The 19,024-nt window shown below is 39.7% G+C and overlaps 1 protein-coding gene across 1 annotated transcript; it reads left to right on the forward strand.

The window, feature by feature from the left end:
* Positions 1–16,890: 16,890 nt before the first annotated feature.
* LOC120010525 lies at positions 16,891–17,935 on the forward strand. Its single transcript, XM_038861314.1, has 3 exons — positions 16,891–17,116; positions 17,241–17,307; positions 17,392–17,935. The coding sequence occupies exons 1-3, from the start codon at positions 16,891–16,893 to the stop codon at positions 17,933–17,935; spliced, it is 837 nt and encodes a 278-aa protein (XP_038717242.1).
* Positions 17,936–19,024: the final 1,089 nt, after the last annotated feature.

Consider the following 19,024-nt stretch of genomic DNA (forward strand, 5'->3'; position numbering starts at 1 on the left):
GATGAAATTAGTGATTTAATAGGTTGATTTAGACTTGTTTATGATTGTGTTTCTAGATTCTATTGTTGATTGGAGTAGCAAGCTTGATTAGGTAAAGTTTAAGAACTTGGAAAGTTTTGGGTAAGAAAAGGCAATGGTTTCTTGAGTGATTGGGTTAATTTGTGTTAGTTATATGAAATTGAAGTTGTTGTAGATTGATTGGAGGATGGGCTTACCGAATCATAAGTTGATTTGAGGCTGAAGAATTCAAGGTTGAGTATTGGTTTGCATAACTAAATTTTCGAGTGTGAGGTAGGAAAATTTCACCCCTTTGCTATTCACATTGAATATGTCCTCCTATTGAGAACGTTTATTTTTTTTCCATTGCTCATTATGATTCCATTCTCGCCTTATTTATCCTTAAGGGAGAACAACCCCATTGTGATTACTTTATTGTATGACTGGAGTATATTGCAACCCTACATGTTCAGTCTTTTATTGAGCATGAATTATTCTTGACATGCATCATGTAGTAGTATATATGTAGGTTATATGTATACTTCATTGTATAACCATGTTGGACATGTATTGTAGTTACACGATAGATGTCAGGTATGGACATGTACATCTCCTAGGTTTTATTGATGTGAAATGTGGAATGTCGGTGGGCTATTCAGGGTTCCTATGAGTATGGGAATGTCGGTGGGCCGAGTAAGGATTTCACATGTACTTGAGGCACCATACGGTGATGTTGTTGGGCTGTTTAGGGTCCCGATGAGTATAGGGATGCCGTTGGACCAAGTTAGGATTCCGTATGGTGTTGTTATCTACTTGTGTTTTGGGTGTACATGACTTTAGTTATCATATTGTTGCATTTGTGCTTTTTCTATAATATTTCAGCCTTATTATTATTATTATTCCCTACTGGGCCTTTCGCTCACCCTTCTTTTCCTTATTCCCTCCTTGCATGTGAGTCTAGTTTCGGTACTAGGGTTATGGATCAGGAGGAGTGTGCGTGACATGAATAGGCCCCTGGAGGGTAATAGGACTAGATGGATCTAGAATTTGTTTATGTTATTAGTATTTTGTTGTACTTGTTTTCTTGGTTGAGACATGTTGTGTGATACCTCAATTTGATGGTTGGATGGACGGTTGGGAGGGTGCTCCATGCGATTGGGACTCCCAGACGATTGATTATACATGCAGGATTGCTCCTTGCATTGGTTGTTTGATTATATATGTTATTATGTGTGAAGAATTTATATGCGATAGTTAGGTGACCTGAGACCCTGCTTAGGTTTGAGAATTTATTGATGATATGATTTGTTAGGTGGCCTAAGGCCCTGCTTAGACTTGATAACTTATCTATGATATGAATTGTTAGATGGCCTAAGGCCCTACCTAGGTTGTGAATATATTTGTGATATTGCTACGCATTTAATCCAGGTTGGCATCTTCCGTAATACGGGAAGGTGCTGTCAAAATTTTTTGTGGTTGATGATTGAATTAATTAGTGGTTTGATTAAGATAGTACCAAAGTAACGCATTCTGGGTCGGGGCGTTACATTTTGGTATCGGAGCCAGGTTTCGAAATATAGGATTTGTGTGGGCCCGAGAAGTGTGCATAGTATGTTAGTGAGTCTCTAGGCCATGTTATGAGCTCTACTAATCCGGTATGTATTCTTTCCCCTATAAACTCTTGTTTGAGTTGGTTATTGAATCGTATTATCTATGGTGATGCAGATGGATACTCGTAGGAAGACTCGATCTTCTCGTGCTACGAAGGCCCCTAGTGTTGAGGACAGGCGAGGGAGACCGAGACGCCGAGTTAGAGGCCAAGGTAGTAGGACGACACGTACTACTAGGTGTACTTCTAGTATATAGGAGCCTATACCTGATCCTGATACAGGGACATGGGAGGAGGGGGTTGTGCAGGACAAGCCACATACTAGGAGTGGTCAGCAAGCGAGGACCATGGTTGTTCCACCAGAATTGGTGCAGGAGACCCTAGGAATGCAGGTGACCCTTCCTACTATTAAGGAGCCACCAACATCTTTGAGAGACATTGTGGAGATAGTGAGGTAACTAGCTCAAGTGGTACAGACTCAGATGGTTAGGGCACCAGTGGACCTTAATGAGGGGCAGATTTCAGGAGCTAATATTGAGGATAAAGATGTGTTGAGGTCGAGACGAGAGTTATATGAGATGGAGTAGCTGTGTAAGACAAATTCCTCGGAGTTTTCTGGAGTGAGGGAGGGTTTTGAGGCTGGGGAGTGGTTGCGCCAGATGAGTAGACGATTGGATGCCTTTGCTATACCAGACAATATAAGGATGATGCTGATCTTATATTATTAGAGGGGGACATCTTTCAAGTGCTGGGAATCCATGGATCATAGGAAGTATGCTTTGACTTGGGTGTCCTTTGAGCTACTATTCATGCAGCGGTTCATGCCACGGTCTTTCTAGACGAATAAGGCCAAATAGTATCTTGATTTTGTACATACACCTAATATGATAGTGTCACAGTATACTAAGAAGTATGAGGAGTTGTAGAAGTATGCTCTAGATGATGAGAGCAAGGCTGAGAAATATCGAGATGGCCTACTTCTGAGTATTTACAAGATGGTGATTACTTCTAGGGTGTGGACTTATGATGAGACGATGGATATGGCACTAGAGTAAGAACTAGAAGAGCGCAACTCCCGCCAGTATGGGATGTGCAGTGTTGGTTGCTAAAATCAATGTTAGACATACAACGGAAGCTAACTAGGATCGTCTTTGTAATACCCCGAACTTTATTTCTTTTAGAAATTAGGTATGACAAACATGTTGAGTATGTATGTGTATATAAAATCATTAGAAATTACTACCGAGCAATTTGGGGGGTGTACGAGTGGTTTTAAAACTGAAAAATTTGACTACTGGGGTAACCGTCCAGACAATTTTTAAAAGCCGTCTGGACAGATATAGAAGAAACTGATACAGGTGAAATTTTAGCATAAGTGTCCGGACACCTCCTTAAATTTTTCACCCGAGAAGTTGTTTTAAACACCCATTTTCACTATTATTTCAAAATAACCGACCAAAACAAACCCTAAACCTCATTTTCTCTCAAATTTCCTCCCTCCCATCAATCTAAGATCATCAACCAAGGTAAGATTACTCTCTTTCAAGTTGGATTCCTAATTTCTCTCTCTAGCTTACATATTCTTAAATCCCTCTCTTTGTTCTAATCTTTCAAGGTTTGAACCCAAACTCAAATCCATGGGTCCCTACATCATTCAAGGCCTAAAGGAAGCTTGAATCCTTTCCCTCTACTTGTTTCTACAACCTTGGTAAGTTTCTTAAACCTAAAAGCTAGTATTTAAAGATTGGGTGATTTGGGATTCTAGGGTTTCATGATTTTGTAGATTTGAGGGAAATTCTTTAAATTAGATGAAATTAGTGATCTAATAGGTTGATTTAGACTTGTTTATGGTTGTATTGCTAGATTCTATTGTGGATTGGTTTAAACAATAGCAAGCTTGAGTAGGTGAAGTTCAAGAATTTGGGAAGTTTTGGGTAAGAGAAGGTAATGAGTTCTTGATTTATTGGATTAATTTGTGTTAGATATGTGCAATTGAAGTTGTTTGTATATTGATTGGAGGATGGGTTTATCGAATAATAGGTTGGTTGAGGTCGGGAAAAGTCAAGGTTGAGTATCGATTTACATAGCTAATTTTTAGAGTGCGAGGTAGGAAAATTCCACCCTTTGTTATTCTCTTTGAATGTGTCTTCCTATTGAGAATATTTATCTTTCCCAATCTTCATTATAAATTGGTTCTCGCCTTAATTGTACCTAAGGGAGAACAACCCCACTTTGTGATATCCTTATTGTATGATTTGAATTATATTGCATACCCTACTTGTTCAATCTTCCATTGAGCATGAATTACTCTTGAACATGCATCATGTAGTAGTATATATATATGTATATATCTAGAATGTATAAATACCCGATTGCATAACCATGTTGGACATGCATTGTAGTTGCATGGTAGATGTCGGGTATAGACCCGTATATCTCCTAGTTGTGATTGATGTGAAATGTGGAATGTCGTTGGGCTGTTCAGGGTTCCAATGACCACGGGAATGTCGGTGGGCCGGATCAAGATACCATATGTGCTTGAAACACCATACGAGGATGTCGTTGGGCTGTTCAGGGTCCCGATATGTGTATGGATGCCAGTGGGCCAAGTTAGAATCTCGTATGGTGTGGTTATCTACTTGTCTTTGGTGTACATGATGTTAGCTATCATATTGTTGCATTTGTGCCTTTCTTAATATTTCAGCCTTATATTATTCACTTACTCTTTATTATTCCCTACTAGGCCTTTCGTTCACCCTTTTCTTTCTCATATTCCCTCCTCGAAGGTGAGTCTAGTTCCAGTACCAGGGTCACGGATCAGGAGGAGGGTGCGTGACATGGATGGACCCCTAGAGACTGATAGGACTAGATAGTTCTAAACGTTGATATATGTTATTACTATTTTGTCGTATCTATGTTCCTTAGTTGAGACATTAGGTGATATTCGTATCTATGTTCCTTCGTGTCCTGAAGATTTCTTATGTTTGCTGGATTGCTATTTGTGCTGGATGTTGATTATATATGTTGTTGTGTGGAGAAATTTTGTGTGACTGTTAGGTGGCCTGAGGCCCTGCTTAGAATTGAGAATTTAAATTGTGATATGAATTGTTAGATGGTCGGAGGTCCTGCCTAGGTTGTCAATATATTTGTGAATTTGCTGCGTGTTACTCCAGGTTGGCATCCTCCGTATTATGGGGAGGTGCTGTCAAATTTTTTGGTGACTTAATGATTGAATCAATTAGGAGATTGATTAAGAGGATACCAAAAGTAACGCATTCCGGGTCGGGGTGGTATATTTTGGTATCGGAGCCAGGTTACGAAATATAGGATCTGTGTATGAGTCTAGAGAAGTGTGTATAGTGTGTTAGTGAGTCTCCAGGCCATGTCACGACCTCCACTGATTCGGTATGTATTCTTTCTCCATAAACTCTTATTTGAGTTTGTTGTTGAATTACATTATCTGTGGTGATGCAGATGGATACCCGTAGGACGACTCGATCTTCTCGTATTGCGGAGGCCCCTAGTGTCGAGGACAGGCGAGGGAGACCGAGAGGCCGAGGTGGTAGGATGACACATACTACTAGGCGTACTTCCAGTACACAGGAGTCAGTACCTGATTCTGATACAGGGACACGGGAGGAGGGGATTGTATATGATGAGTCACATATAGGGAGTGGCCAGCATGCGAGGACCACGGTTGTTCCACCAGGGCAGACGCGGGAGACCCCAGGTGTGCAGGTGACACTTCCTACTATTGAGGAGCCACCAACATCTATGAGGGACATTGTGGAGATAGTGAGGTCACTAGCTCAAGTGGTACAGACTCAGATGGTTAGGGCACCAGTGGACTGCAATGAGGGACATATTTCAGGAGCCGATATTGAGGATAGAGCTATGCCGAGGCCAGGACGAGAGTTATATGAGATGGAGCAACTACATAAGACAAATCCCCCGGAGTTTTCTAGAGAGGGGGAGGGTTTTGAGGCTGGGGAGTGGTTGCGTCAGATGAGCAGGCGATTGGAGACTTTGACTATACCGGACAATAGGAGGATGATGTTGATCTCATATTATTTGAGGGGGACAGCTTTTGAGTGGTGGGATTCCTCGGATCAAAGGAAGAATGATTTGACTTGGGTGTCCTTTGAGTTACTATTCATGCAACGGTTCGTGCCACAGTCTTTCCAGGCGGATAAGGCCAAACAGTATCTTGATTTGGTGCAGACACCCGAGATGACAGTGTCACAATATACCGAGAAGTATGAGGAGTTGTACAAGTATGGGAAGAAATATGGTCCGGATGATGAAAGCAAAGCTGAGAAATACCGAGATGGTCTACTCCCGAGCATTGGTAGGATGGTGATTGCTTCTAGGGTGAGGACTTATGATGAGACGGTGGATATGGCACTAGAGTTAGAACGAGGAGAGCGCAACTCCCGCCAGTATTGGGATGTGCAGAAAGGTCGTAAAGCTTCAACAATTAGTGGCAGTGGAGGAGGTAACCCGAAGAAACTGAGGACTGAGTTTCAGGGCTTGAGGGGAAAGAAGGTTGAACAAGGCAAAGGTTCGGGGCGGAGGGATGGCAAGATTGTGTGTTACAAGTGAGGTCGGGAGCATGAGTGTCCACGGGGTGGCAGAGCTTCAGAGCAGTCACAGGCACCGGGTTTACCGCCCCCAGCTCCTACTCCAGCTCTTCCTTCTACTATTCTATCAGGAGGAAGGGGGCGAGATAGGGCTAAGCAGCAGACAATAGTGACTCATGGGAGAGCATTTGCATTAAGACACCATGAGGCATCTGACCATCCTAACTTCATTGGAGGTACCTTTCTCATTTCAAATTGTTGGGCAAAGGTGTTATTTGATTCAGGAGCTACGACATCATTCATTTCTACGTCCCTTGCGCATGCATTGAGTTTGAAAATCTCTCCAATGAGGCGAATGTTTACGTTAGACACTCCTTTTAAGCATTTCACCTCATTGGAGGATGTAGTTCTTGATTGTGTGTGCCGGTTTGGTAGTATAACCCTAAAGGCTGATTTGTATGTCTTAGACTTCAAGGATTTTGATGTAATCCTTGGAGTAGATTGGTTAACAAAGCATCATGCGTTGATGGACTTTTGGGAGAGGAAGGTCACACTTACTGTACAGGAAGGAGGGGTGATACAGTTACACGGGTCAAAGGGTGTTCCATGTCCTCACTTCATGGACAACCCTTCATATCAAAATTGTAGAATTACGGTTTGATTACATCGGAACCTAGGGGTGATGTAGCAAAAGTAACGCATTCCGGGTCGGGGCGTTACAGTTTTAGCGTAGGTATAAATCAAAATTTAACGAACGATGCCCTACAACCCTAACATGCCCCACGTCCATAGTGTGTTTTTGCCTAACATGCTTCTCAAAATTTATTTGATCTCAAATCTTATTTTAACATGTTAATCGAACACACAAGATCAAGTTTTAATCTTTATAAATAATCCTAGCATGCTTCTAGGTTTATATCTTAACAATTATTAAAACAAGATCAAGCACACACAACATGGCATCAAGAAAGTTAGAGATTAACCAACCTCTTCAAAATCGAGGTCCTAAGCTTTCTTCTTTTCTTGAACGCATGAACCACCGTCTTGATCTCTACGAACTTGAAATGCCTACGTCGTTTCCTTGGTATTCCCCTTGATCTCCTTGCGTACGAGCAAAGCAAAATACACCGATTGGTAGTGAACCAAAAATCACAAACACGATTGCACACTATGATAAAGATCACATGGCCACTAATATTTTTTTTCTTTTGTGCTTATTTCGGCTGCACTCTTTTTCTTCTCTTTTAGAGAAAGCCAATTGCCGTGTATTGTATTTGAGAAAGTCTTTGTATTTATATGATATTATAATAAGTCCACTAGGTTTTGATTTGTCCAATCCAATTGGAAGTAAGAAAACCAAACCTAATTGGGATGTCATTATATGTGTAATGACGGCCCCGAAATAACTCCTTGTTTGGCCCGTTATGCCTTCCAATGCAAGTCATGATTTGGTCCTACCTTGGGCCAAACATTCAAGAACTCAATGCTCAAATATTATTTTGATCCTTCGTCCATTCTTGACTTTTATTTTGATTATGTAAAATATTTATTTTACATTCTAAATCAAAATTCTGAGACTTATTATTTATTCATATATACACTAAGAAGAATTTTGTATATCTTAACAAAAATAATTTTATCTTAGGGTTATCTTTGGAAACCAAAACCCAATAAAATTATATCTATTTGTTATACAATTTCTATACTTGTAAATATCCCAATAACCATTGTGATATGGTGAATTTTGCCGATCTTCCTTTAATAGGACGAGAGACTAAAATGAGACTAACAAGGGGACTCCGCAGGACAAACAAATCTAGGCTCCCGAAATATTATTCTTTACCGCCAAGCACTATGACTAGGAATAATATTTCAATCCAATGTTCGTCTGACACTACCTGAACTATGGATGAACTCCCAGAGATGTACTATTCTTACATCGAGGCTTTTACTATTGAAACCTGTCCCTGACCTGTGAGATGTGTACGAATATATCCTCCATGCAACGCCCGGTAAGTTGGAGTGAGAGTTTGTGTACTATCGAACACCCCAAAGTCCATATTTCCCCTGAGCTCTCAGTTCCCTTATATCTATCCACTAAGCGTATTAGATTGACCCGTCGATCAATCTAAATGCTAACGCTTGATCCATAAGGATCACTCTGTAGAGTTTCTGGGTAGATTAATTTGAACCTCTCAGGTGGGTGCTTACACTTCCGTATCCCGAAAGTACATGAATGACTATTTTGTCGGTATGCTTCCACACCTTAGTGGCATACATCCAATTCATCGAGTATATTGACAATAGAGTGTGTCTCACTCATTGATGAATCAAAACGCACACGCTATAAGTATGAAAGTATTGACCTACTCAAGCTTAAGAGATATCGTACTCTCACAGCTATAGGATGAACAACTCATTGATAGTACTTTTCTGGTTGTTCTTTCCTATATAAGTCCGTCAATGTATGTTTCCTTACATACACTAGTGCACCAATCCGAGACTCCTCTCGAGTGATCAAGACATACCACTCCACTATTTGGGGATGTCCATGCACTACAACCTATATCAACAAAGTGCCTAGCTTTGTTAATCTGGTTGTGACTAATTTATTTCAGATGTAATAGTGAATCTTGTGTCTGTCTATACTCATACATAAAGTGTATCTGAGTATCCAAGATTACTATAAATAACATCCCTAGACGTTGATGAAACATTCATATATAAATGAAAAAACATCTAATACACATAATGCAATATTAAATATTTATCAATAAATCTCAGAACTGTCATACATGGTATGTTTTTAGGACATAATCCCGACAAACTCCCACTTGGACTAAAGAACATACTCCCTAAAGCATCCCACCACCCATTCCCTCTACATGAGTCGTGAAACTCTTTTTAGTAAGGGCCTTGGTGAATGGATCCGCCAATTTGTGTAATGACGCAATCTTTAGTATCTCCACTTCCTTTCGCTGCACGAACTTCCTTATCAAATGGAACTTACGTTCTATGTGTTTTCCTTTATTGTGGTAACGAGGTTCCTTGCTTTGAGCTATTGCACCCATATTGTCACAATATAGGGTGATAGGTCTCTCAACGCTAGGGACTACCTCTAATTCCATAAGGAACTTTCTCAATGAAACTGCCTCTTTAGCGGCTTCTGAAGCTGCCACATATTCAGCTTCCATGGTGGAGTATGCGATGCAAGTTTGCTTCACACTCCTTTAACTTATGGTTGCACCACCAAGTGTAAACACGTAACTGGACATGGACCTTCTAGAGTCCTTGTTTGCTTGGAAATCCGAATCAGTATAACCCACTGGAATGATCTCATCACTATGGTAAACAAGCATATAATCTTTCGTTCTCCAAAGATACTTGAATATATGTTTGACCGACGTCCAGTAATGCAAGGCAGGGTTAGATTGATATCTACTAACCAATCCCACTACATAGCAGATGTCTGGCCTAGTACAAAGCATAGCGTACATGAGACTGCCAACTGCGGAAACGTATGGCACCTTACTCATTTCACGCTTCTCTTCTTCCGTCTTAGGACAGTTGTCCTTCGAAAGAAGTACTCCATGTCTAAAAGGTAAAAAACCTTTCTTGGAGTCATGTAATACGTACTTGACTAGAATCTTCACTATGTATGTGGCTTGGGAGAGAGTTAATGTTCTAGTTCCGCGATCTCGCAAAAGCTTGATGCCTAGAACATAGCTTGCTTCTCCTAGGTCTTTCATGTTAAACTGATTGGATAACCTTATATTGACCGCTGATAAAGTTGTAGTATCATTTCCGATGAGCAATATGTCATCAACGTAGAGAATTAAGAACACAATTTTCCTGCCGTCCAATCTCTTGTATACACACAATTCATCAGGGTTTTGATCAAATCCGTAGGATTTAATCGTCTGATCGAATAAGATGTTCCAAGATCTAGATGCTTGCTTAAGTCCATAAATGGACTTCTTAAGCTTGTAAACCATATTTTGCTGACTTTTAGCAATGAATCTGATGGGTTGCCTCATATAGATGCTTTCGTCTAGATGGCCATTGAGGAAAGCCGTCTTGACATCCATCTGCCATATCTCATAATCAAAATGAGCTGATATGGCGAGAAGTATTCTGATGGACTTAAGCATGGCAACAGGTGAGAAAGTCTCCTCATAGTCTATACCCTCTTTCTGAGTATAGCCCTTCGCCACCAACCTTGCTTTAAAGGTTTCAACCTTTCCATCTACTCCTCTGTTCCTTTTGTAGACCCATTTGCACCTATGGGTTTTATTCCATCAGGTATGTCTACAAGATCCCACACTTCATTAGAATACATAGACTCTAATTCAGATTCCATCGCTTTGGGCAATGATTCGCATCAACATCAAAAACTGCTTCTTCGTAACTAGTGGGATCTGGTTCAAGTTCGTCAGACACTGCAAAAACTGACTCTCCAAAGTACATGAACCTTTCAGGAGGTCGTGAGACCCTCCAACTACGACGAAGCTCTGGTGTTGCATCCAAAATTGTTTCGGCTATTTGTTCATTCTCAACATTTTCTGTTGGACAGGACGTTGAACCATCAAGATTTTGTTCTTCAAGGATTATCTTCCTTGGTTCACTGTTGTTTATACAATATTCTTCTAACAATCTAGCATTCATGCTAACGAATACTTTTTGACTCTTAGGATTGTAGAAATAGCCACCACGAGTCCCTTTAGGAAATCCAACCCAATAGCACAGCACAGATCGGATCTTGGTCCAAATTTAGTTGTCTTATCTGCAAGTACAAAAGCCGAACATCCCCAAACTTTTAGAATTCTAGGATCAGACTTGCGTCCAGTCCACATCTCATGAGGGGTCTTTGATACTGACTTAGACGATACTAAATTCAAGATGTGCATGGCAGTTTCTAAGGCATATCCCCAAAAAGATTCAGGAAGAGTAGCATGACACATCATGCATCTTACCATATTCAATAGAGTCCTGTTTCTCCTTTCTGCTACCCCATTTTGTTGAGGAGTTCTAGGTGCAGAAAGCTGAGTAACAATGCCATTATCTGTGAGATACTGTTTATACTCATCTAGCACGTATTCGCCACCACGGTTAGACCGTATAGCTTTGATGCGTTTATCCAATTGGTTATCCACAAAAGCCTTAAACTCTTTGAACTTGTCAAAAGCCTCAGACTTGCGACGCATTAAATAAATGCATCCATACCTAGAGTAATCATCAGTAAAAGTAATGAAGTATTCAAAACCTCCTCGGGCTTGTACCGTCATTGGTCCACATACGTCTGTATGCACCAACTCAAGTAAATCAATAGCCCTAAGGCCTTTGGACTTGAACGACCTCTTAGTCATTTTACCTTCTAAACAAGATCTACATTGTGGCATACTGTTCATATCTAATGAGCCGAGTGACCCATCATGAACTAGCCTGTTGATTATTGTTTAGTTAATATGGCCAAGTCGTAAGTGCCAAAGGGTTTCCTCATTGGATGTGGCCTTTCTCTTTCTAGATTCAGCATGCATAATATCACAATTATTACCAGAGTAGGAATTTGGATGTAAATAAAATAGATTTCCATTCATAGTTCCAGAGCATATTTCCTTTCCATATCTACTAACTATAACATTAGAAAGGAAAGATAAATGATACCCTTCCGACATTAAACTTGAAACTGAAATTAAATTTCGTCTAATATCCGTAACATAAAGGCAATCGTTCAATGGTAAAATCTTATTACATCCAAAATATAAATCAACTATTCATACTTTAGTAGCTTCTACTATGACTCCTGAAGCAGTCCTCAAAGTGATTTCTCCTTTATTGAGTTTCCTAGTTTCCTAAAACCCTGCAATGAATTGCAAACATGATTAGTGACTCCAGAGTCTACAATCCAGGATACAGTAAAATCAACCACTAAACAAGTCTTAATAAATAGAATATTACCCTCATTCTACTTCTTTGCTAGAAGCTTTGGGCAATCACTAATCCAGTGCCCTTTATGGTTGTAATGAAAGCATTTGCCTTTCCCATTCACGACCTTGCCCTTTTTCTTTATCTTTGGGCCTTTGGCAGCAGTGGCTTGCTTCTTCTTATTCTTAGGCTTTTTGGGCTAGAATTAGAAACCTTAACAAAATGGACTTGCTTCTCCTTTCCCATAATCTGCTCAGCGGATTGAAGTTCCTTCATAAGCATTGGAAGAGACATCTCCATCTTGTTCATGTTCAAGTTCAACTTGAACTGAGAGAATGAGCTTGATAGGGTCTCCAAAACCATATCCACCTGCGTCTGTCCATCGATTTTAGCACCAAGATCCAAGGCTTCATAGAGGTACTCCATGACCTTGAGCATACGCTCTCTCACGGGAGTACCCTCGGCCTGCTTGGCGTTCATCAACTTCTTTATCGCTTACTGCCTTGCAGGGTGAGTGGTTTGTTGGAACATTGCCTGCAGACTGAAGATCATATCTCCAGCTAAGATCATGTCTCCAGCTGTCTGCATGCTCTCAGTTGTTTCTATAAGACTGGCGATAAAGACGCTACGATATAGCACTTGGCCATGTCATTGGCATTGATCCATTTTTGTCGAGCCAAGCTGTCCTCATCTGTTGGGTCAGGGCCTAACTTAGGACAATCCTCGATCAGAGCATACTTGTACCCACCTGAGGTGAGCACTATGTCCAAGTTTCATTTCCAGTCAACATAATTCAGTCCAGATAGTTTGTTTTCATTCAATATGGAAATAAGTGGAGAAAACGACATCTGGAATTTAAAACATTTCAAATGCATTAGATGAATGCTCCAATTATTTAATCTTTTTACATATCTACTAAGTAATAAAAACCCAAACATTTACTAAGTAAATTAAATGTAATAGCATATCAACCAACAACAATTGCTTGCCCAGTTGACCCAAGTCTAACTCAGTCAAATAAATTCAAGCATCTAGCCTTTTGAGCCTTTTGAATTTTTTGATCGCTATTTATTTGGCTCCTTTGTAGGTTGAGTGTAAACCAAGGTTTAACCTACTGGAACTTACTCATGTGAAAACTCCATCCCAGAGGGGGGTTGCGCGTGCAACACGAGTAAGCTTTCATACAAGCGTGTCCTAAGTTATCAGCTTTTAATTCTACTATTACAACTAATGGATACTCCATCCCAGAGGGGGCTTGCGCATGCAACACGAGTAAGTACCCATCTACAAATAAGAATTGAAATTTCCACTTGAAATTCTCCCACTAGACCTAGCATATAAACTCCATCCCAGAGGGGGGTTGGGCATGCAACACGAGTAAGTTTATATACCCTAGTGAGGATTAACCTTTGGGAAGCCGTGGGTCATATCATTAGATATAACCCTCTCCCACTCAATAATTTATTATTAGGGTTTTTCTGGTTGAAGATTACCTTAGATCCTAGTGGCTCGAATCAACCTTTAATCGTTAACCAATTATGTAATTCCACATGATTAAACTCATAATTATTCCCAATAGTTAATTAGGTGATTAACCTAAATATTTAATCTATTAAATTATGCCACGAAAGTTCATCTAATCACGTAATTACATGTAGCTTATTAGATGTCAAAAGGTGATTCCTAATAAGCCCGGTGCCAAGGCTTGTCTATATGCCAATTTAATCATACATCCATTCACATAAGTAAAAGCATAATTAAATAAAGCAAAATAAACAAACATAATAAACACATATGATACTGTATCTAAGCTGGTCTTTATGATGTCCAACATGCAGATATCCATCTCCAATCGTGACTCGAGGACTATGGAGAAACCCTAGCCGTGGGTCGTGAGTCTGCTTCACTTTCGGGGATTTCTCTTTGTGTCGAACTCCATCACGAACCTGCGTTCGAAACTTCCAAAGGCTGTCCAGGGGTGTCCCTAGTCCAGAAAATATTTTTGGTTACCCAAAAAATTGAGTTACAAACCGAAATATCCCTTAAGAACACTCCAAGCACAAATCTGGAAAATCTGTCCCGCACGCAGCTTGTCTTGGCTGCTGTAGTTTTTCAGCTGTGTTTCTTCACAATTTCTTCATGCTTTTCCATTCATAACATCCCTAAGTACTAGTACAAAAAATTCTATGCCATGGGGAAGGCTTACAAGTGATTCTAATGAAATTACAAAGTAATGAAACTACAAATCTGAAAAAACAGCTTTACAAAAAATATCCCATAGACTCTAAACGCGAGCCTATGGGTTACAACTCAAAACAATAAATTTAAATAAATTAATACCAGCTTAGTTAAGTATCTCAAGGCTGCAAAACAAGTGTTAGTGGCATCCAAAAATTCACAAAATCAATCGCACACCCTAGGCACCAATCTAGCGCACAATTATTTTTCTAGTGAATCTTTGTGTTAATCTTGACTTAATACATACTAAGTTTGCTCCGATACCATTTGTTGGTTGCTAAAATCAATTTTAGACATACAGCGGATGATAACTAGGATCGTCTTAGCATAGGTATAAATCAAAATTTAACCAACGATACCCTACAACCCTAACATGCCCCACGGCCATAGTGTGTTTTTGCCAAACATGCTTCTCAAAATTTATTTGATCTCAAATCTTATTTTAACATGTTAATCGAACACACAAGATCAAGTTTTAATCTTTATAAATAATCCTAGCATGCTTTTAGGTTTATATCTTAACAATTATTAAAACAAAATCAAGCACACACAACATGGCATCAAGAAAGTTAGAGATTAACCAACCTCTTCAAAATCGAGGTCCTAAGCTTTCTTCTTTTCTTGAACGCACGAACCACCGTCTTGATCTCTACGAACTTGGAATGCCTACGTCGTTTCCTTGGTATTCCCCTTGATCTCCTTGCGTACGAGCAAAGCAAAATACACCGATTGGTAGTGAACCAAAAATCACACACACGATTGCACACTATGAGAAAGATCACACGGCCACTAATATTTTTTTTTCTTTTGTGCTTATTTCGGCCGCACTCTTTTTCTTCTCTTTTAGAGAAAGCCAATTGCCATGTATTGTATTTGAGAAAGTCTTTGTATTTATATGATATTATAATATGTCCACTAGGTTTTGATTTGTCCAATCCAATTGGAAGTAAGAAAACCAAACCTAATTCGGATGTCATTATATGTATAATGACGGCCCGAAATTAACTTCTTGGTTGGCCCGTTATGCCTTGCAATCATGATTTGGTCCTCCCTTGGGCCAAACATTCAAGAACTCAAATCTCAAATATTATTTTGATCGTTGGTCCATTCTTGACTTTTATTTTGATTATGTAAAATATTTATTTTACATTCTAAATCAAAATTCTGAGACTTATTATTTATTCATATATACACTAACAAGAATTTTGTATATCTTAACAAAAATAATTTTATCTTAGGGTTATCTTTGGAGACCAAAACCCAATAAAATTATATCTATTTGTTATACAATTTCTATACTTGTAAATATCCCAATAACCATTGTGATATGGTGAATTTTGCCGATTTTCCTTTAGTAGGACGAAAGACTAAAATGAGACTACCAAGGGGACTCCGCAGGACATACAAATCTAGGCTCCCGAAATATTATTCTTTACCGCCAAGCCCTATGACTAGGAATAATATTTCAATCCAATGTTCATCTGACACTACCTGAACTATGGATGAACTCCTAGAGATGTACGATTCTTACATTGAGGCTTTTCCTATTGAAACCTGTCCCTGACCTATGAGATATGTATGAATATATCCTCCATGCAACACCCGGTAAGTTGGAGTGAGAGTTTGTGTACTATCAAACACTCCAAAGTCCATATTTCCCCTGAGCTCTCAGTTCCCTTATATCTATCCGCTAAGCATATTAGATTGACCCATCGATCAATCTAAATGCTAACACTTGATCCATAAGGATCACTCTGTAGAGTTTCTGGGTAGATTAATTTGAACCTCTTAGGTGGGTGCTTACACTTCTGTATCTCAAAAGTACATGAATGACTATGTTGTAGGTATGCTTCCACACCCTAGTGGCATACATCCAATTCATCGAGTATATTGATAATAGAGCGTCTCACTCATTGATGAATCAAAACGCACATGCTATAAGTATGAAAGTATTGACCTACTCAAGCTTAAGAGATATCGTACTCTCACAGCTATAGGATGAACAACTCATTGATAGTACTTTTCTGGTTGTTCTTTCCTATGTAAGTCCGTCAATGTATGTTTCCTTACATACACTAGTGCACCAATTCAAGACTCCTCTCGAGTGATCAAGACATACCACTCCCCTATTTGGAGATGTCTATGCACTACAACCTATATCAACAAAGTGCCTAGCTTTGTTAATCTGGTTGTGACTAATTTATTTCGGATGTGACAGTGAATCTTGTGTCTGTCTATACTCACACATAAAGTGTATCTGAGTATCCAAGATTACTATAAATAACATCCCTAGACGTTGATGAAAATTCATATATAAATGAAAAGACATCTAATACACATAATGCAATATTAAATATTTATCAATAAATCTCAGAACTGTCATACATAGTATGTTTTTAGGACATAATCCCAACATGCAGAAAGGTCGTAAAGCTTCAACAACTAGTTACAGTGGAGGAGGTAGCCAGAAGAAACCGAGGACTGAGTCCTAGGTCTTGAGGGGCTAGAAAGTTGATCAAGGCAAGGGTTCGGGGCCAAGGGATGGCAAGATTGTGTGTTTCAAGTGCGACCGAGAGGGTAATAAGAAGAATCACCACCAAGGGAGTCACGTGTTATGAGTGTGGTATGATCGGTCATAGGAAGCATGAGTTTCCACAGGGTGGTAGAGTTTCAAAGCAGTCACAGGCATCGGGTTTACCACCATCAGCTTCTACTCCAGCTCTTTTTTCTACTGTTCCATCAAGAGGGGGCGAGGTGGAGCTAAGCAGTAAATAGCATTGACTCATGGGAGATCATTTTCAATAGAACACCAGGAGGCACCTGAGGTCCTAACTTCATTGGAGGTACCTTTCTCATTTCAAATTGTTGGGCAAAGGTGTTATTTGATTCAGGAGCAATAACATCATTCATTTCTGCGTCCCTTGCACGTGCATTGAGTTTGCAAATCTCTCCAATGAGGTGAATGTTTATGGTAGACACCCCTTTTGGGCATTTCACCTCATTGGAGGGTATAGTTCTTGATTGTGTGTGCCGGTTCGGTAGTATAGCCCTAAAGGCTGATTTATATGTCTTGGACTTCAAGGATTTTGATGTAATCCTTGGAGTGGATTGGTTAACAAAGCATCATGCATTGTTGGACTTTTGGGAGAGGAAGGTCACTCTTAATGTACTGGAAGGAAGGGAGATACAGTTACACCGATCGAAGGGGGTCCCATGTCCTTATTTCATGGACAAGCCTTCATACCAAAATTGTACAGTCACGAGTTTGATTACATCGACACTTAGGGGTGATGTAGCTACCCCGACACGTATGGTAGAAGAGTATATTGATGTATTTTCGGATGAGTTACCCAGATTACCACCAAAGAGGGAGATTGACTTTACCATTGAGTTGTATCCGAATGTTAAGCCAATTTCAATTCCACCATATCGGATGGCTTCAGAAAAATTGAAGGAGTTGATGACTCAGTTGGAAGAGTTACAAGACTTGGGGTTTATTAGACCGAGTGTGTCCCCGTGGGGAGCACCAGTTTTGTTCATAAAGAAGAAAAATGGGTCGTTGAGGATGTGTATAAATTACCGTTAATTAAACAAGGTTACGGTAAATAACAAGTATTCGTTGTCACGGATAAATGATTTGTTTGATCAGTTGAGAGGTGCTAGGCATTTCTCTAAGATTGACTTACGTTCGGGGTACCACCAATTGAGGATTAGAAATGAGGATATTTTGAAGACCATAGTTAGGACACGATATGGGCATTATAAGTTTTTGTGATGCCATTTGGGTTGACAAATGCTCCGACAGTGTTTATGGATTTGATGCAAAGGGTCCTTCATCCATTTTTGGATAGATTTGTGGTTGTGTTCATTGATGATATTTTGATTTATTATCCGATGGTAGAAGAGCATGAGGAACACCTGAGGTTAGTGTTGTAAACGTTGAGGGAGAATCAATTATATGCTAAGTTGAGCAAATGTGAGTTTTGGGCTACGGAGGTGAAATTTCTAGGTCATGTGATTAAGCAAGAGGGCTTGCGGTAGATAACTCAAAGGTTGAATCTGTGTTGAATTGGGAGAGACCTAAGAATGTTTTGGAGATTAGGAGTTTCTTGGGATTAGTGGGGTTTTATAAGAGGTTTATCCAACACTTTTCACTTGTTGCCGCACCTATGATGCAACTCACGTGAAAAGGTACACCGTTTGTGTGGTCAGATAAGTGTGAGAAAGCTTTTGAGGATTTGAAGGGTAGGTTGACATCTCCACCAGTATTAGTGGTTCCGGAGAGGAGTGTAGGATACCAAGTGTATTGTGATTCTTGCAGAGTGGGTTTGGGTTGTGTGTTGATGCAAAGAGATAGGGTAGTGGAGTATGGTTCTAGATTGTTGAAAATACATGAGAAAAACTATCCGATTCATGATTTGTAGTTAGCGGCAATTGCTTTTACTTTGAAGCAATGGAGGTATTATCTTTACAGAAAGAAATTTGAGGTATTTTCGAATAACAAAAGTCTTAAGTATTTATTCACCCAAAGAGAGTTGAATTTACGACAAAGGAGGTGGATGGAGTATTTAGAGGACTATGACTTTAGTTTACAATATCACCCAGGTAAGGCAAATGTGGTTACGGATGCATTGAGTAGAAAGCATAGAGTTGCTAGGTTGTTCATACATGAGAG

This window comes from Tripterygium wilfordii, chromosome 12 (genome assembly GCF_013401445.1).
Source record: "Tripterygium wilfordii isolate XIE 37 chromosome 12, ASM1340144v1, whole genome shotgun sequence".
In the NCBI taxonomy this organism is placed as follows: domain Eukaryota; kingdom Viridiplantae; phylum Streptophyta; class Magnoliopsida; order Celastrales; family Celastraceae; genus Tripterygium; species Tripterygium wilfordii.